Source organism: Zalophus californianus, chromosome 1, assembly GCF_009762305.2.
Source record: "Zalophus californianus isolate mZalCal1 chromosome 1, mZalCal1.pri.v2, whole genome shotgun sequence".
In the NCBI taxonomy this organism is placed as follows: domain Eukaryota; kingdom Metazoa; phylum Chordata; class Mammalia; order Carnivora; family Otariidae; genus Zalophus; species Zalophus californianus.
This window is the reverse complement of record NC_045595.1, coordinates 136,972,801-136,990,970: the sequence shown is the minus strand read 5'-3', so window position 1 is coordinate 136,990,970 and position 18,170 is coordinate 136,972,801. Positions and strand designations below refer to the sequence as shown.

The following is an 18,170-nucleotide window of genomic DNA, read 5'->3' as shown; positions in this document are numbered from 1 at the left end:
CAAATTAAATGAGAGGAAATATACTTTCTCAGGAATAGTTAGATCTTTGTGTAACCTTGACTCATGTTCCCCAATCTCTAATCTACTCAGTTTCTTCAAGCTCCTTTCTAGAAGATACTATATGTGTTTGATTGGGCATGGGGACTGGATCATTACCAGCCTTTTGCAGATTTGTGTGTCCATCTTGCCAGTAGGAGACAACCCAACTAGCCCATAGAAAGCCAGGGGGCAACTGGGCGGATCAAGGGAAAGTGACCAGATGGAGACAGAAGGACAACAGGGCAGCTAAACCAACAAGAAACAGGAGTCAAGAAAAAAATAGCAACAAAATGTATTTAAAAACAGACTTCTCCAGTTGGCATTTTGAACGAAGTAGCTAACAGTTAACTCCAACCCTTTATATTGTGTTTCTTTTGCTCCGGGAGTCCTCTTGCAGCTTTAATTCTTGAAACTCAGGCAGCAGCACCAGACATTAAATCCCCAAACGGAGAGGTATTATTAAACCTTTTGCTGGTCATTCTTTTCTGAACACAAATGGACAAATTCTTAAGCCCTCTTATTCATCTCATGACAATCGTTAGGAGAAAAAAATTAAGCCAAACTTGCATATTGAAAATAAGAACAAAAACACACACAAAAAAACCCCTGTAGATAATAAATATCGCTGATTCACTTATTTTAAACAAAGTCCAATTTTATTCACTCTTAATATCCTTGCAGTCCATTGTATACCTTCTGCACCGATGCTTGGTTCAATAGCTGTTTGATACCTGAAGAAAGAGGGAACAAGTGAATTCTATCAAAAAAATGTGACTTCGCTAGAATTTAAAGAGCAGGTTCCATGGGGAGGCTCACAAAAGGCCGTATGACAATGGCAGATCCAAATTAAACAAATAACTACCTATGTTCAAGTTCATTGCGTGTGGATCCCCTCCACCACCCACGGGCACATATATGTCCAAGACGACCTCTTGTCTCTTTCTGTCTCTCAGGCACACAGACCACACACCTCCCACAAAACCCTATCAAATGAGAAATGAGAAGAAGCCATCAGAATGGAAATAAAGCTCTTCAGCTGTTTTCCGTTCCTTCTTCTTTCTCCTCTTTACAGTTTTGGCTTCTTTCACTGGTCTCCTTCCTCTTCCTATTTAGGATGCACCAACTGGGCCCTTGCCTCCAGCAGCCATTGCTGATGCCACCCCTCCCCTCAGCCTCTAGCCCTTCTAATGTACACCCGATCCTTCCCTTTACGGTTTGGTCCAGCTAATTTGTTTTATGTGATTCCTTTTCACATTCACACCCACACCTTGGATTCAAAGCCCAGCTCACACAGCCTTCTGTAACATAGTGACAGAAGAATTTTCAGTATCTCCTTTATAGAAAGTCAAGTTCATTTCCTGGTCCTGTGTCTGACGTCTGATGTCCCTGGAGGGTGTTGTTTTTATTGTCCCTCCCCTGTTCTCATACTCACATGCCGCAGACATATACACAGGCACGCACATACTCTCTCTCTCTCATTAAACTGCTCACCTTCTCTTGCTTCCTCTGTTAACTGTTCTTTTGGAAAATCCACATCGAAAGTGATTATCAAAGAGCCCTTGATGTTGTTGTTGTCAAAGTTGGGGAGCCCTTCTCCTTTCTTCCATAGCTTGGCTCCTGGTCTGGTGATCTTATCCCGGGAAATATGTACCTAGAAAGCAAAAGGGTATGGAACTGGACTAGGACTCTTGAAATACAACACACGGCTTCTAGTGAGCACTGTGTCCACAGCTCCTGTCACAGCTCAGCACAGAAGCAAGGATGAAGGGACAAGGGAAACACCATTAGGATACTGCAAGCCAAAGAAATACATTTTCAAAATAAAAAGAAAAACCAAACACGTAATCTCCAAACCACCCACATGAAGGTTTTAAAAGGACAGGAAGCAGGAAAATTGATCTGTTTACCTTGTGGCCATCCAAGTGAGTAATATCCATATCAAAGCCCACCAGAGATTCGACTAGTGAGATTGTCACATTTGTATATAAATCATCTCCTCTCCTTTCGAATATTGGGTGTCTAAAAACAGAATAAGGTAAAAATCAAAAACTTCCATCTTTCTTTGGAAAGTGTTCAAAAGGTTTTAGAAAAATCTTGCGAAAGGATGAATACCAGTCTTTCAAACAATAAGCATTTATTAGATACTCCTTTGTGTGTAGTCTTAATCAGAACTATAAAGTTGTGTAAGATTTATTAAATCCTATGCTTAAGAAGCTTATAAATCAGAAGGCAAAGCACATAAGTAAAACTGAGTAATTAGATTATAGAAAAGAGAAAGACAACTTCTGGCAGTGAGGACTGGGCGATGGGCATTGGGAACGGGTTTGGGAAGGTCTCCAGAGCTAGGCTCAAGGTCAGGTCAGTTCTAGAGATGCAGATAAGGTAGAAATGGGGGAGGGGGAGCTGGGGTACGAGGGAATTCTGGCAAAGACCAGGACCTGAGAAGGTACCAGGTTTATTCAGGGAATAGCACATGTTCCAGTTTCTCTGGGAAGATGTGAGAAAGATAGAGTAGGTAAGGAAAGCTGGGGAAAGTCCTAGAGGAAAGTAGAAGGGGAAAGTACTAGGCAGTGGGGGCCCATTTCTCCATATTTATGTGGGAAACTTGTTCCAATGAATCCTTAGAAGCAGAGGTAATTGCTGCTTTCCAAGGTGGTAACAAGAGAGAAATAATAAACCAGAAAGCCTGAGTCCCAGGCAAAATTCCTATATAAGCAGCACTTCATGCTAAAGAGAAGCTGCATATTATGTAAAAGAAAGTTCTTTCTATCTAAAGTCTTCCATCCTTGTGGTGCCATGCTTCCTCAGTCGAAACCACAGGTCTCCTTGAGTCCCATTCATGTTTGCCTCTCTTTTACAACTCCTTACTTGTCTTGTCAATTCTTTCCTTCCAACATCTTTTGGATCTGTAGGTCCTGAGTAAATATGTTAACAGCTCAATCCTTGGCCACACCCCCAAATTTTCAGTATTGTTGTAGAGTCACAAAGGATCATCATTTAGGGTGTGAAGGGCACGAAACAGAGGGAAAACTCTAGCAGTGTCCTGGTGGCTATCCATCTCTTTCTAATCCAAATAATCTGAAAAGTGGGGGCTAAAGAGAAGGCCTCCAAAATCCAATCACTTACTTGACAACTTTGATTCGGAACCGCAGGTCCCCTGGCTCTCCATCCACATGAGGCTCACCTAGTTAGAAGACATGATGGCATACTCTAAGTCACACAGGACACACGCTGCAAATCTATCTATAGTTTAGGAGAAGTTTTTAAAGCCACTACCTTAGGTGTGGCCTATCAAGTCTACCTGTGAGAGCAGTGTCTCTAACTGGTTATATCAAGTTTCGGATTATTAGTGAAGATCACCTGTATCTCAGGCACAGCAATAAATAACTTGACCTGTTACCTAAACAAAGAAAGATTCATTGATTTCTTGAATATAAAGTCTTAAAGCTTCTTTTCTTTCAGAAGCCTCAAAGGTGAGGTCTGAGAGATTTTATTACTGCCAACCAGAGCTACATATTGTCTTTCATTGCTGAGTTAAAATTAATCCAATAGGGTCTGAACACCCTAAATTTTGATATAACTTAGGCTACTAGATAAAAAGTTACTAGGTAGTCACTTTTGGCTGTGATATTCTAAAGATAAACTGTAGTGCCGCGGTTTAAGGTGAACATCCAGGAAGGCCATGAAAGGCTTTCTGTGCACTAAAACTGACCTGAGAGTGTTGGAAATGATACTCGCACTTACTACGTGGCCATTAGGATATGGTGTGAGGTGGGGGTTGCTGGTATTCACAAGCACACAGAGAACAGAGAATTATGACAGTAAAACATCAATATCAGTATATCACCTTCTCCAATAAAGGGGTACTCCATGCCATCTCTCACCCCAGGTTCTATTTCTACCTCCAGTGTTCGTTCTTCATTCACTAGTCTGAGAAAGAGAGAATTTAGAAAGAAAAAAATGAAAATACAAACCAAACCCCACATACACATAATTAATTTTTTCTGTTATATCAGAGTTGTTTCTTAAAAGACTATTCCATACCTCTAGTTGACATAGCCATCTGAGATCTATTTACATCTCCTACATGCCAAAAGCCAGGGCAAAACTACTACATATTATATAATCTTGTAACTGCTGCCTCCAAAGCAGACTGCAGTAGACTGATTACTTTGAGCTGATTACTTTGAGCTGAGTGATCAGTAACAGAGAAAACTACTCACTCTTACATAAATTTGCACCTGGAAGGATAGGAATCAGAAGCAAAGTTTATCCTACCTGATATTTTTCCTGATCCCACAAATAAGTGATCAAGTTTTGATATATATAAATGTACAGTCCAATTAAATAGTTATGTTTATAACATAATCAGCAAATAGTACTTCTCTAATCTGCAATGTTAGCTGGACATATATGACTGCTCTACTATTCCAAGTAGGAAAAATGAAATATTAACATTTGCTAAGTATATTCAGAGTTAAAGGCACAGCTTATTAGTTCAGAAACACAGAAGGAGAGATTTAGAAGAAACATTTTTGGGAAAAATAAAAAGGTACACGTCTTTGCTCTATCCTCTGCTGTAACATGAGAGAGAGAGAGAGAGGAGGGTGTCGGGAGATAGAGGAAAAAATCTCAGTATGGACCATTAGCATTTTATTAGACAAGTGAGAGGATGAAAGTGTCTCTTGGTAGAACAGAGAAGGTGCTCCACTTACTTGACATTAGGGCACTCGTCACACACCACCTCCTGGGTCATCTGGAAGCGACCTGGGCCCAGCTGGGTAGTCCGCATCTCTTGCCGGCAGTTGCATTTTCGTTTGCCCGGAGCCTGCCTTGCCACAGGTTTGTTTCTAACTACCTAAGAAGTACATAAACAACATCAGCTTCTCTCTCTGTAAAAGAGCCTTTGGCTTCCTCAACTGATCAGGGCTGCACACGTACCGGAGCTGGAATGTTCCCTTCTCTGGCAAGCTATACCCCAGGGAGACCTAACGCTGACAGAAGCCTTTGTGGAGTTACAAATCAGCCCCCATACAGGAATGAAGCAAATGGATACTTAAATGACCCAACATCTGAAGCTGGAAAAGAGAGAGGAGATTAAGAAAGAAGAGAACCAAAAAATAATGTGTATGATATTGGCATTTTTTTTAAAGATTTTATTTATTTATTTGACAGAGAGAGAGACAGCAGGAGAGAGAACACAAGCAGGGGGAGTGGGAGAGGGAGAAGCGCGGAGCAGGGAGCCCAATTAGGGGCTCGATCCCAGAACCCTGGGATCATGACCTGAGCCGAAGGCAGACGCTTAACGACTGAGCCACCCAGGCGCCCCTGATATCGGCATTTCTAAGGCACAACTAAACACCACTGAGTTAAAGCAGTTCACAGAATTGCTATCTTTTAAGAAATCTGAGCTGTGCAAGCACAACCCCTGGAGTACAACCACAGCCTTCAAAAGCTGGTATTAGCTGCCACCATACCATTAGCTATGATAAATCTAATGAAAACACTTCCTTGTTCCAGGCAACTTGATCTAGGACTGTTTTCCACTGCTATCTCAATTCAGATACTGAACATGTGAGGGACACAATGGTCACCTCTTTGTAGCTGCTTGCAACCAAACACGCTGCTCCCCCCAGGTATGTGGGAACCAAGGCACATGAAGAAATGTATTCCCGGTTTTGTCTGTTTCATCAGTCAAACACCTAATCACAAGGCACATGTTCATGCAGCAGGAGGACACAAATGCTTGGGAGAAAAGCCCCTTACAAATACATGAAAGCCTAGGTCAACAGAATAAATGACAACAACAACAACAGTACTTAAGAGTAGACACTCTATAGCACTTACTCCGTGCCGCGCAATGCTCTGATCACTTTTACATATATGAACTTGTTTGATCCTCGCAACAACCTCATGAAGTAGATATTGATACAGTCTCCATTTTAGAGGGCAAGTAATGAAGGCACAGAAAGGTTCAGGAACATGACCAAGGTCACGTAACTAAAATATGGCAGAGGCAGTATCTGAAATCAGGCAGTCCAGCTCCAAAGTCTGTGCTTTTAATTATTATGCTCTCTCAAGGTCATTTTTCCTTGAAAAAGAATTTTCCATGGGGTCATTTAAATGGCAAGGTCACTGACATCCTTTACAACAACTGGATTTTTGTTTAGGGACACACTAACTGCACAGAGTGAGGTACACAGTGTATTACTGATGACTGAAGACAATAGGTCTGGAGGGAACAGGGGAGCTCATTAGGTTCACCTCCCTCTCCCACCTCAACAACCTATCTTGCTTTTGAAGGAGAGACGGCCCAAATACTTTCAGTGCCCTTTCCCCCACCCTTCAGACTGAACCCCAGTATTAGAAGCCAGTGCATCCTCTGCAACTGTCCAGTCCTCTTCTTTCAACTATTCAGAGCAAAAGCACAACTAAAGAAAATGCTTCTTGTCAAGCAAGTACATATGCATGGGCTACTTGCTATCTGCTCCAAAATCCTCAAAAAACTAAAAGAAAACATGGATTCCAGGAAATAATAATTATAACACTCAATTGGTTAGAAAACTCTACAGATGGAAGGCTGTTTGGAATGGGCACGTGTATAATATGGCGGCTACATCTCGGCATAGCAGCTACTGGGGGCCACTGTGGAGATGCTAGAGAAAAGTCACTGAAGTTCTGCTCTTATCTCTCTCCTGAACTGCCTTGGGACAAGCACCATTTGGCCCCCTCCTCCAAAACAACAGACCCCAGACACCAAACGAAACCAAACAAACCTCCAAGAACACAAATAAAACACAGTTAAAACCACTATACAAAGGCTTGCCCCAAGACACTCTACCAGGGAAAGAGAGTTGCTGATACCCATGGGGGAAATACAAGCTCAAAGGCCAAAAAAACATCTAGACACCTGAGAAGTCCAGCTATATGCCCCTTACGCCCTAGAAAAGACAACAAACTGGATAAAACATCTATTTTAAGCAAATGTATTAGAGAAGAGAGACCAAGAATTTAAAATAAGCATAATAATATTTAAGGAGATAAGGAAAGACATTAGCAATAATGTAAGAAATAACGTAAGGATCCAGTAGAGATATTATGTTTAAAAATGTGAATTGAAATAAAAACATAGCCAATGGGATATTATTAGGATGGACATAGTTGAAGACTGTAGTGAGCCAGAAACAAAATACGGCACTCTCCTAGAGGAAGCAGGGAAGGCTAAAGAACCAGAATAGTTGAAAAGATCCCAAAGTTCCAGTAGAAACTATAGGTGACTCGTTTTCTGATTTTAGGGCAGAAAAGAATTTCTTAAACAAGACACAAAAACTAACCATAAAAGTAAAGACCGATAAATCTGGTCACGTTAAAATTAATTACTTCTCTTCATTTTAAATAAATCTTCAATATAATGAAAACACAAGTTACAAACTGATTGGCTACATTTAGCCAACAAAAGTTAGTAGTAAGAATAAACTATTCTTAGGAATCAATAAGAAAAGGGCAAAAAAAATATGGGCAAAATATGAACAGATATTGCACAAGAGAGGAAACAAATATGGCCACTAAATATAGGAAGGTGTCTATCCTAATTATGAACTGAGAAAATGCAAATCAAGACCACAATGAGATAACATTACTTCCCACCTGATGGGCAAAAATTGAGAAGTCTAATAATTCACAGTTTTAGAGAGGTGGCAGATCTATAGGATCTCTTATAAACTGCTGGTGGAAGTGCTGGTAGTAATCAACTGAAAAAACAATATGGAATCACCTTGTACAAATCAACATTGGTTCACATTACCCAGCAATTCCACCCTTCTGTATATACACCCAAGAGAAATTCTTGCTCACATGCACCTGGATATATGTACAACATGTTCATAAAAGCACTGTAAGGAAGTGAAAAAAAAATCTGGAAATAACCTACATGCCTACTAATACACTGTTGTCACGTAAATTCTGTTCAGCAGAATTACAGTGACAGCAACAGGCACCAATCACTAACATAATAGTGAAAGAAGACACCAGTCCCAGGAGATAAGGTATGGTATGATAACCATTTTTACAAAGTCAAAAACAATAACAATACAATATATTATTCAGGTATTCATACATATATAATACAACAAACAAACAAGAGTGACAAGGGAACAGTAAGGACAAAACTCAGGACAGTAGCTAGCTATGAAGGGAGGCAGAGGAATGGAGGAGGGAAGTAGCCTGGAGCAGACATAAGTGGTGGTCTGTTTGTAGTTAGTTCTTGGGCTGGGCGATGAGTTCATGAAACAATAACTGCGTATCATGGAACCAAGGATTATGATTAACTCAACTCGGTACATGTGGTCACTCTCCCGACTCCCAAAAGACAGGGAAGGGACTCAGAAATTTCTTGTTTTTAGTCAAAAGAACAACTTCTGGGAGTTAATATGACTAGCTGTATCGTTTGAACTTACTTCCACAAAATTTCCTGCATATACTTCTTCCAAAGTGACTTCTAGATCTACAATAATATCACTGCCTCTTGGAATATTCCTGTCTTGCTGACGAGGAGTTCCTCCAAACATGAAACCAAAATCTCCAAAGAAGCTGTGGACAAGTGTAAAATCATCAAGAAAAGAAAGCAGAGTTCATGTCTTCAATTATTTAGTTTTCTTCACATGGATACAATATTGTGTCCTACCAACAAATTGTGTAAAAACCTGACATTTTTAATACATTGAGAGTCATACATCATACACAACTTTTAATTAATACTATTATTTATTATTAATATTATTAATACTAATTAATATCAACTATATTGTCCCCTGCCACAAAAAAATTTTCCTTTTAATAAATATTGTCCAGACATACAGTAAAGTGCCTAAGTACAGTGTGCTGATGAATTCAAAGTTGGGCTTAATCAATAATAATAATCTGTTTTAGTATCAGGGATATCAGGATATAATGGACTTACTGAGAAAGGGCACAGGATATATAAACTCAGGTAATGCTGACTCTAATGGTAATTTTGAACATTTGTAGTGTTCACTTTGTATATTTAGGAACCTAGCTTTAGTCAAGGAAGCTACTGTTCTGTATAAAACTCTTGGGTACATAATTAAATAAGCTAAAAAAGCATCAGCCTTAGTAGAATTCTGGACCTTAAGAAAAAGGAAGTTCTGTTCTCTACAGAACCAAAATCAATTTTTGTAAGTAACAAAAGCATCACTTTGAATTAATACAAACAATGACCTTCAAATGTGCAGGTTTCTAATCTTAACGTTAATTTTTGATGTTAAGAAGCCTCAGATGTTAGCACAGTGATGACAACTGGGTAACTCCCTCCCACCCACCAACCAATCTTGGTGAATAGATTCCCTGAATCTTAAACAAAAACAGAGAGGGAGGATTTGCAGGGGGTGGGGGGGGGGGGGAGGTGGTTGGTACAGATGGAAGCTTTCTCTTTCTGGTATCACTTCTAATAGCCAAAAGGAACAGGACACTTTCTTGGGAGGCTAAAACAACCAAATCAATCCTGGGGAAGAAAAGGACTTCCTAATCATATTACGCACACATCTTCACAAGTCCTGAAAAATCTACTGTCACCCCCAAATACTAAATGGGGAAAACCATTGTATGCAACAGTGATTCTTACTTCCTCTTTGGGAAAGGGTTCATAAAACCCTTTAAGAATCTGAAGAAAGCAATAAACCTCTCCCCATAGGAAAGCATACGTAAACATTTTTTTGTTTATAACTTCATTTGAAACCCCAGATTAAGATCTTATATGGCATCCATCCAGGCATACAGAAATTCAATAAAGAGGGGTTCAAAGAGCGTGAGGGAAAGGTGTGTATTATTCCAGCCATTTAGCACTCCCAGAGAGTCATGTGCAACAGGAGATAAAGAGCCTCTACCCTAACTCCTTCCACCAATGCTGATTACCGTAACTGTCCCTTTCTTGTTGACAGAATGAAAAAGAGGCAATTTTGGGTATGGGAGTAGGAACTTCTCTCTCTCTCTGCTTGTAAGAATAATTTTGTGCATTAACGGTTTGCAGATTCTAAGACAGAGAAGAGACAGCATATAGTGGTTTCCAACATACAGGGCCCCCAACACTGTCAGGGTAATTTGATTGATATGGTGAGCTGGATGGACAGCACTTTCAGTGCTCCCTGTCTTTTTTGGAACTTTATGAAAAGAGAAGAATGCATTCCCACAGGGAGGAGGAGGATTGACCTTTCCGTCAAGAATCAGTTGAGTTTTATTCTTCATCAAAAGCTTCTGAACAAGGGAGTAAGGATATATCTTTAATAATCATCCAATGATCCATTCTCAGACGCTAACACTTTGCAGATGGGCAAATGACTTACTGAGAAAAAATGTCTCCATGGGAGCTCTGATGACCATCTTTTAATCCCTCTTCACCATAAGTATCATATTGTTTCCGTTTCTCACTATCTGACAGAACCTGGGGACAAAAGCCAGTTGAGGAAAAGATCAGGAGTTGGTTATATGCGATGAAGGTACATTCAGATTTATGCTTTTTTTTTTAAAACTCTGATACTGTGTCTAAGATGTTTGTGGAATGCAGTTTTCATTATGTACGGCACTAAGGCACATATATATTTTCTTTAGCAGACTAAATTCTTTGATGCGCTGTTCATTTTGGAACTTCCACAGTGCTCAATTCATGTCTTTACCAAAACTGGCCTAGTCACATAAAAATCGTATCTGAGATTAGCAGTGTGGCTGTGAAGGGGAGGGCAGCAACAGGAAAGAGGTGAGATGAATTCCTCAGGTTTACTTCCCATGCAGCTTGATTCTTGTGCTTGTGCTGTTCACGTCTATGAGACAGTAGCTCTCTGAACCATACATTAGGATATGACTATGACAGACTGTCATTAGTGATGGACTCAGTAAAATGGGACAGCCTTAAAATCTGTTCAGGCTTACATGTCCACACCATATAGGTGCCTCCCCCCATACACATTAGGAGACTGACAGGTCAAGGGAATCAAACGACAGGCCCTTCGGAAAGGTCTATACTGCTATATTTTCATATTCCCTTTTCCATTTGGGGGGTATGTAGAAATCCTTTTGTAGCAGAATGCTGTCTGCCATATATGTTTAAGCTTGTAACCTTCTGAGTCTGAATTACAGAGAGTAAAACAAACCAACAAAGAAACCACTGCTCTATGAAGACTGCTCAAGGACAATTTCACAGCTTGAAAAGACTGGGCCCATTCCATTTATAATACCAAAGAATATAAAAACAAAATAAGCTTCCGTACTCTTTAAAATCTGCTTTCAACATGCCAAAAAAAGTAAAAGCTTCCCACATATATAATTTTGACAACTAAATAATTTTATACTTTCTTTGTTATTTTAAATCTCCTATTTAGACAGCAGATTGAAGGGGAAAGTTATTTCCAACCCATACTTGCACTGGCTCAGGAAAAGAGAGGCTGGAAGTAGATGGAGCTTGTTGACTCAGCAAAAGAAAGGGAAGACCTGCCTGGCATATATAAACAGGACACACTTTTGGCTCTGGGCTGAATGATGTGTAAGGAGCCACTGCAAAAATGTTCTTTTTCTAAATTTATCTTAAATGTTACAAGAAATTGAGTGTATGAGAGAGAGCATTCTTTTTTTTCTTTTAAGATTTTATTTATTTATTTGTCAGAGAAAGAGAGAATGAGAGCGCACAGGCAGGGGAAGCAGCAGGCACAGGGAGAAACAGACTCCTCGCCAAGCAAGGAGCCTAATGTGGGACTCGATCCTGAGCCGAAGGCAGATGCTTAACTGACTGAACCACCCAGGCGTCCTGAGAGAGAGCATTCTTAAAAGCAGAGACAAACGGGTTAGTTCAGAAGTGACCAGAGTACTTGACTAAAGGCACTATGATAGTTCACATGAAAGGAATATTTTGGTAAATATCCTAAAAAAAAAATTAGCTACATCAGGGAAGTAGAAATGGGCAGAGTTAACTTAAAAAAAAAAAAAAAAAAAACAAAATCCAAAACTCATTAAAACCTGGACTTCCAATATTTTTACTTTCAAGTCTACTGTGGTCTTGTCTTGACAAAGAAATGAACCCCACATTTGGGTCTATAAAAAACACCACTTTGAAACCCCCAAACAGGGAGACCTGGGTGGCTCAATGACTTAAGTGTCTGCCTTTGGCTCAGGTCACGATCTCTGGGTCCTGGGACTGAGTCCCTTATCGGCCTCCTTGCTCAGCGGGGAGTCTGCTTCTCCCTCCACCTGCCACTCCCCCTGCTTGTGTGCTCTCTCTGACAAATAAGTAAATAAAATCTTTAACACACACACACAAAATAAAACCCCCAAAGACTATTTTAAAGTCAGCCTCTTTACAAAAAGCAGAGGCTCCTGGAATAACCACCCCCAAAACTATCCTTAAAGTTATTTATTATAATTCACTTCCTCCTCAGTTTTCTTCTGTCCAAAGAATGCAATTTTATTCCATGGTCTTGGAAACTATTTTATTTTCAAGAGAAAATAAAGGTTCTTAGATAATTGGCCAATCAACCCAGAGTCTCAACTAATTAAAATGCCAGCAGTAATCCCAATTCAGTAGAGAAGACAGATTTGTATTCACAAAAGACTCTTCAAGTTAACTGCGATTTTGATTTGTGGACACTAATTTATCTAAGGACCAAAGGCAATGAAGTGAGTGATACAAAGAAAAAAGAAAATTTGAACTAGTGATGAGAAAGTTTCTTAGAGTTAACTAAACTGCAATCTCATGAATGATTTATGTATAGCCTGCTTAGGTCATAGCTAAAGAACCTGGTATACTCTAAATATTTTTCTTTTCTCTTTTTTCTTTTTTTTTTTTTTGAGACACAGAGAGAGAATGAGTGAACATCAAGTGGTGGCTGAGGGGCAGAGGGCGAGGGAGAGAGAGAATCCCAAGCAGGCTCCTCACTCAGCATGAAGCCCGATGTCGGGCTCTATCTCATGACCCTGAGATCATGACCTGAGCTGAAATCAAGAGTCGGATGTTCAACTAACTAAGCCACCCATGTGCCCCAACATGGTAGACTCTAAAGAACATGACAAATTCTTAGCAACAGCTTCCCTAAAACATATTTTGGACTATTGGCTTCCTAGCAAAAAATGGGAATATTTATAGGAAAATAGTGCAAAATATGGAATCCATATTATCAACAAGAACCAAAATGTTACATATAATTTAAGAGAGTCCACCAATGCTACCAAGTTTATTTATGGGCCTCAGGTTAGGAATTTCAGTCCTATAGGATCCCTAAAAGTGTCAATAGAAGAAAGGGGAACCCTATTAGCTCTAGGTTTCCCCTAGGTATCAATCACTGTTTTAGTTCAGTGGATTCTTTAATTTAGGCTTTGGGATCCCTTCCTTTGGGGTTTTTCCCAGTACTAAAATATTTTTCAAATTTGGCTCCAGCCTTCCACTATCCAGGGTTTTAACTTGAATTCAGAAGTTTTAGCTCCATAACTTTCAGAGTTAAATTATTTTTTCCTGTGCCCTTTTAGAAAATGGGAATGTTATCCCTAGAGTGATAACATTGTAACGTATAACTGAAATCTGTTAAGAAAGCAGAATTTAAATGTTCTCACCATAAAAAGAAACAAATAAGTGAGGTGCTGGGTGTGTTATTAATTACACGGGCAGAGTCCTTTCACAATGTATACATACATCAAATCATAATGATGTACACTTTAAACATCATCAATTTTGTCAGTTATACCTCAGTAAGGCTCCCACTGGAGCTCTTATTCTAGTTCTAGAGGAAAAGTGAATTGCAACACAAAATAGCTACCTCCTAATCTAATAGACAAAAGATTATTAGAACTTATTTGTAAAATGTTTTCACCATAGTGTTGAAAGAATCTGTGTACAACAGTTTTCCAAATAGTAAATAATTCATTAAGCATTCAATAAATATTCCTTGGTGTAATTAAAAATGAAAAAAAAAAACAAAAAGAAAATAGGAGTAAGAATATGCCCAGCTCTACTATATTTCATGGTGTCCTAGTGCAGATTAAATGAGATGATACTGATCAAAGTATCTTCATCTCCTGATTAGAGCCTACAAATTACAAACTATAGCTGTGTTTTGTTTGATCTGCACAAAAAAGAAATTTTTAAATTGAATTAGTTACCAACATTTTCCAATCAAAAGAATTACAGAAAAATCTGGATTTCCACTTCTCTTGAAAAATTACATGATCTGGCAACACCATGTTTCCATTTGTACATGGCAAAAACTGGCTGGGGTTGAGTAACAGCTGTCCCCTTGGAAATGGGCAAGAAGGCTTCAGTTTGTCACAGTCCTCATCAATCCCTGTTGATTCCCAACATGGCAGTAGAATATTCACTGTCATGTTTTATCTTATAACTGCCCTGCATGTTGTGTGTCTGGTCCATGTAGACATGTTAATTTGCAATCCTCATTTAGATTTTGTTTCTATTTCTGGCTCTAGCTCCCAAACTGATTGAATGGTGATCAATCTACTCATTAATCTATCAATCTTTCTTTCTTTCATCTTTTTCACCTTACTCTCCTTAATCAAACAAAAACAGTATGAAAAAATTAGGAAATAGCATATACTAACATTATTATACAATACAGCAGCAAACACTACTTTTATTTTTATCTATTGTCTATTTTTAAAAAGAAGTGACCTGAAAGAAAGGAGTGTTACTCTGTGTTACACTGACTCCTATCTGTAGGCTTTATTCATACTTCATCTTTTTCCCAACTCACCTCATAAGCAGCACCTAGATCCTGGAATTTCTCCTGAGCTCGAGGATCATCAGGGTTCCGGTCAGGATGAAGTTGTAGGGCTAGTTTCCTGTAGGCCTTTTTAATGTCTTTTATAGAGGCACTGCGAGGCACCCCTAAGATCTTATAGAAATCTCGCCTGGGGAGTAGGGAGGAGGAGACGGTACTTCATTAAAGAGCTATACATTACATTTTTTTAAAAGTGAATTTTTTCCTTTACATTTAGGTTTGTGTATGAGCAAACAGGTAGGAAAATGAAGGTATACATGTGACACACAAAAAAGAATGACTAAAAAGAGAACACATCAGACTTTGTAATGAGTCTTATATATTGAAGTAGTCACAATGAGAGGCTATGCACTTTTTGAACTTTGCCAGAATTATTCAAAACATCTGTGGTACGCTTCTCTTAGAACTATCTTCAGGCAAGAAAACTATTTTATTTATGGTCACATGTTATTTCCAACCAATAACCGTATAATCAAATTAACTCTCTCCTTTTTCCTTCCCTCTATTAGTGACTTCAAATGATTTGTTTCCAAAGGTCAAATAAAAACCAAAGGATGATTTCTTTATCCAAAAAGATTACATTAGGTAGCTTTGTTTGGAATGTTAAACATGAAGTGACTGAAATTAACTTGAGAGGTTAACATAGAGGTTAAGCCAAAACCTAGTGAGAACCCTGAAAAAAGAGTAACATCCATTTGGAGTTATTTTGCTAAAAGTGAGAGAAAATATCAATCTTGAATTCATTGCTAGTGGTTATACTGGTTTGTCTTGGTCAAGTTTTAATTACAGACAGCTGCTGAAGCGCATATGTAGGAGCCTAAAAGTCTCAGGAGCTACAAATATACATATGGCATGAGCTGGGAGATAAGGTACAGATTCAGCGACCTCCTTGCAAGGGCCTATGCTGGAACCAAATTAATTATAAAAGGAATCTTTAAATGAAGGACCAATGGATGGAACAGACTATAATAAACTTTCAGGTCAGGGACTGTAGTCCACAGAAGACATCAACAAATAATCGTTGGATGAAATGAATAAATAAGCATGCTCAAAAAAACCTACTCCTTTTGCCAGAGTCACTTTAGCCATCAAAAATTACTCTGAAAATGCATTTCTCAACACAGGGGATGGGAAAGTTGTTCACAAAGGACATGCTAATGTAGTAGTGACGGTGATTTTAAAATGCAGTGGGTATAAAATGCATTGGGGTGCCAGGTGATATAAGACAGAACACTGAAAAAATTATTTCATAAGCTCTTAGTTTGGAAAGTCCTTTAATCATTTCAGGAATAAGTTTGAAAAATTATCACCCCCAAGGGATTCCATGAGACTTAATTAGATGCTTTATCCTCCCCCCCAAAATCTGCAAACACCCTTGAGATCTGAGACAAGGACTAAATAAATCAAAAGGTTCACTAAAATTAATACCAAAAGAGCTGTTTAAAGAATGAGGCTTATTTAGAATATGTTTAATATAAAAATGGCTAAGTAACAGCCCAGGGAAAAGATGGCTGGCATAGTTCAGCATCAATATTACAGTTCCCAAAAGACTTCTTTATAAAAAGGCTGACATTTAAAGCTACAGAATTAACACTATTCATACTGACATTCTGTTTAAACATCTTAGGGTATGTGTTGCTTTAAGTGAAGGACTAACAAAAACATACTAAGAAAAACAATAGAGCATTACCTAGAAGAAATTAATTTGTTAAGCAATTTAAAATGTTTCACAAGGAAAAAAAATGACAACAAAGTTTAAGCATATATGCACAGGGAAAAAGACTTTTAAGAAATAATAAGCATTTTAAAGTTTAAAGGTTTGCTAAGTAGCATCTCCTCCAGTTAGAGAAATGTATGAATTGTTAGAAGCTAAGACTTCCACATTCTAATATGAGCCTGGCGTATCGTATCCTGTGGTCACCACGCTTTAGGATCATGGATCTAAAAGGTTGGAAGAATCCTTAAGAGTTCAGGTGGTCCTACTCCCTTCACACAGGGGACACCTTATTATCTTCATGTTACAGATGAGAATTTAGGTGGTTCCTTCAGAGGCAGAGAATTTGTATGTGGGGTGGGGATGGATGGTCTTGAATTCTACCTCACTACCTGTCGGTGAAATGCTCTTCGCGTTCATAAGATCATAAAGCTTCTCAAGAACGTACATGGCGAGAGACAGTGAAGCATGATGACAGCTATAGGCTGAATTATCTCAAGAAGCTGGGAAATACAAGAACTCTCCAAAGAGTCGGCCTTGCTTCCTCAATCCAATTTTCTTCAGTCCCAGCATGGCTTCCCTACCTGTCCTTACTTCGTCACTCAGCCTCGCATCCTAACCCACCCACTTTAATATCACCCCCCCCCCAGTGGCTTGTTGCAGGCTCAACTTTGTATGGTCCTCTTCTGCAGCTCAGCAGCAACCCCACCCCCACGGTGTGTCTGGCACTGCATCCAAATCCCACTCCTTTGGTCAAATCTAGCTCTAAGGGCCTCTGGACCTAAGGCCCTCTCACTCGTGCCACCCACTGCTCTCCTCTCCACCCCGCTAGCCTGGCCCACACGACCCATTCTTCTGCCCCCACCGCCCAACCTCAACAGCGCCCCTCTCCACTCCCTCAGTCTGGCAATGCTCCCTCATCCCCAGCCAAGACTGACAGACTCGCGGGCCCCGTGCCCGCGGGTGCCTGTTCCTCACCCGGCGATCACGGCCCCGAGGAGGTACAGCAGCAACAGGCAGAATGTGCCCAGGTTCTGCGGGGCCATGGTTTCTCGGTGCCGGCCTCTGTGCCGGTCCCTAGCCCACGCGCTCCTCACAGCCTCCGCCGCCGCCGCGTCAGCTCACCAGCCCACCCGGCACTGAGAGGCCGCCTCACACCGGGGTCTCCTCCTTGGTCCGGAGCGACAGCTAGCTCGCCCCCTCCTCTGCCCAGTCCACTTCCCGGGAGTCCCGAGTCCCCGGGAGAGAAGACCTGAGCAGGCGAGAGCCAATCGCTGCCCGGGACATCACACGCGGCCCGCGCCTCGCAGCCAATCAGCGCAGTACACTTCACCTCCGAGGCGGCGCGGGCGGCCACTTAGGCCTCCGAATTGCAGCCGCAGCTCCGGGCCAATTAGAGGAGGAAACGTCAGAGAGTCGCGCCGCCACAGGAGTCCGCTCAGCCCCGGTAGCCGCGAGTCATAGAAAATTACGTAAAAAGGCGGTGGGACGAACCGGTGCCAAGAGAGGGCACTCGAGGTACATGAATTACCCCCGCCCTCCACCTCGGACTCTCCACCAATCACAAGGCTCCGCTTCGAGTACCGACCAATTACGGGAGGGAGGATTTATCTTGTTACAAGTCTGGGAAT

At 40.3% G+C, this 18,170-nt stretch overlaps 1 protein-coding gene across 1 annotated transcript; it reads right to left on the bottom strand.

Moving 5' to 3' along the window:
* Nucleotides 1-315: 315 nt before the first annotated feature.
* Nucleotides 316-17,863, bottom strand: DNAJB11 (DnaJ heat shock protein family (Hsp40) member B11). Its single transcript, XM_027585098.2, has 10 exons — nt 17,518-17,863; nt 14,799-14,955; nt 10,398-10,495; nt 8,496-8,628; nt 4,755-4,897; nt 3,887-3,969; nt 3,166-3,223; nt 1,947-2,058; nt 1,531-1,690; nt 316-770 (listed from the first exon to the last, which is right to left on the bottom strand). Exons 1-10 carry the CDS (start codon nt 17,583-17,585, stop codon nt 706-708), a joined length of 1,077 nt encoding a protein of 358 aa, XP_027440899.1. The 5' UTR covers nt 17,586-17,863; the 3' UTR covers nt 316-705.
* Nucleotides 17,864-18,170: the final 307 nt, after the last annotated feature.

Excerpts from the sequence above, each read along its gene's own strand:
- DNAJB11 (XM_027585098.2), bottom strand. The coding sequence starts at position 17,585 with ATGGCCCCGCAGAACCTGGGCACATTCTGCCTGTTGCTGCTGTACCTC. Across the intron at positions 8,629-10,397 it reads CATGGAGACATTTTTTCTCA|CTTCTTTGGAGATTTTGGTT; the intron begins GTAAGTCATTTG and ends ACTTGTCCACAG. Across the intron at positions 1,691-1,946 it reads CTCACTTGGATGGCCACAAG|GTACATATTTCCCGGGATAA; the intron begins GTAAACAGATCA and ends TTTGCTTTCTAG.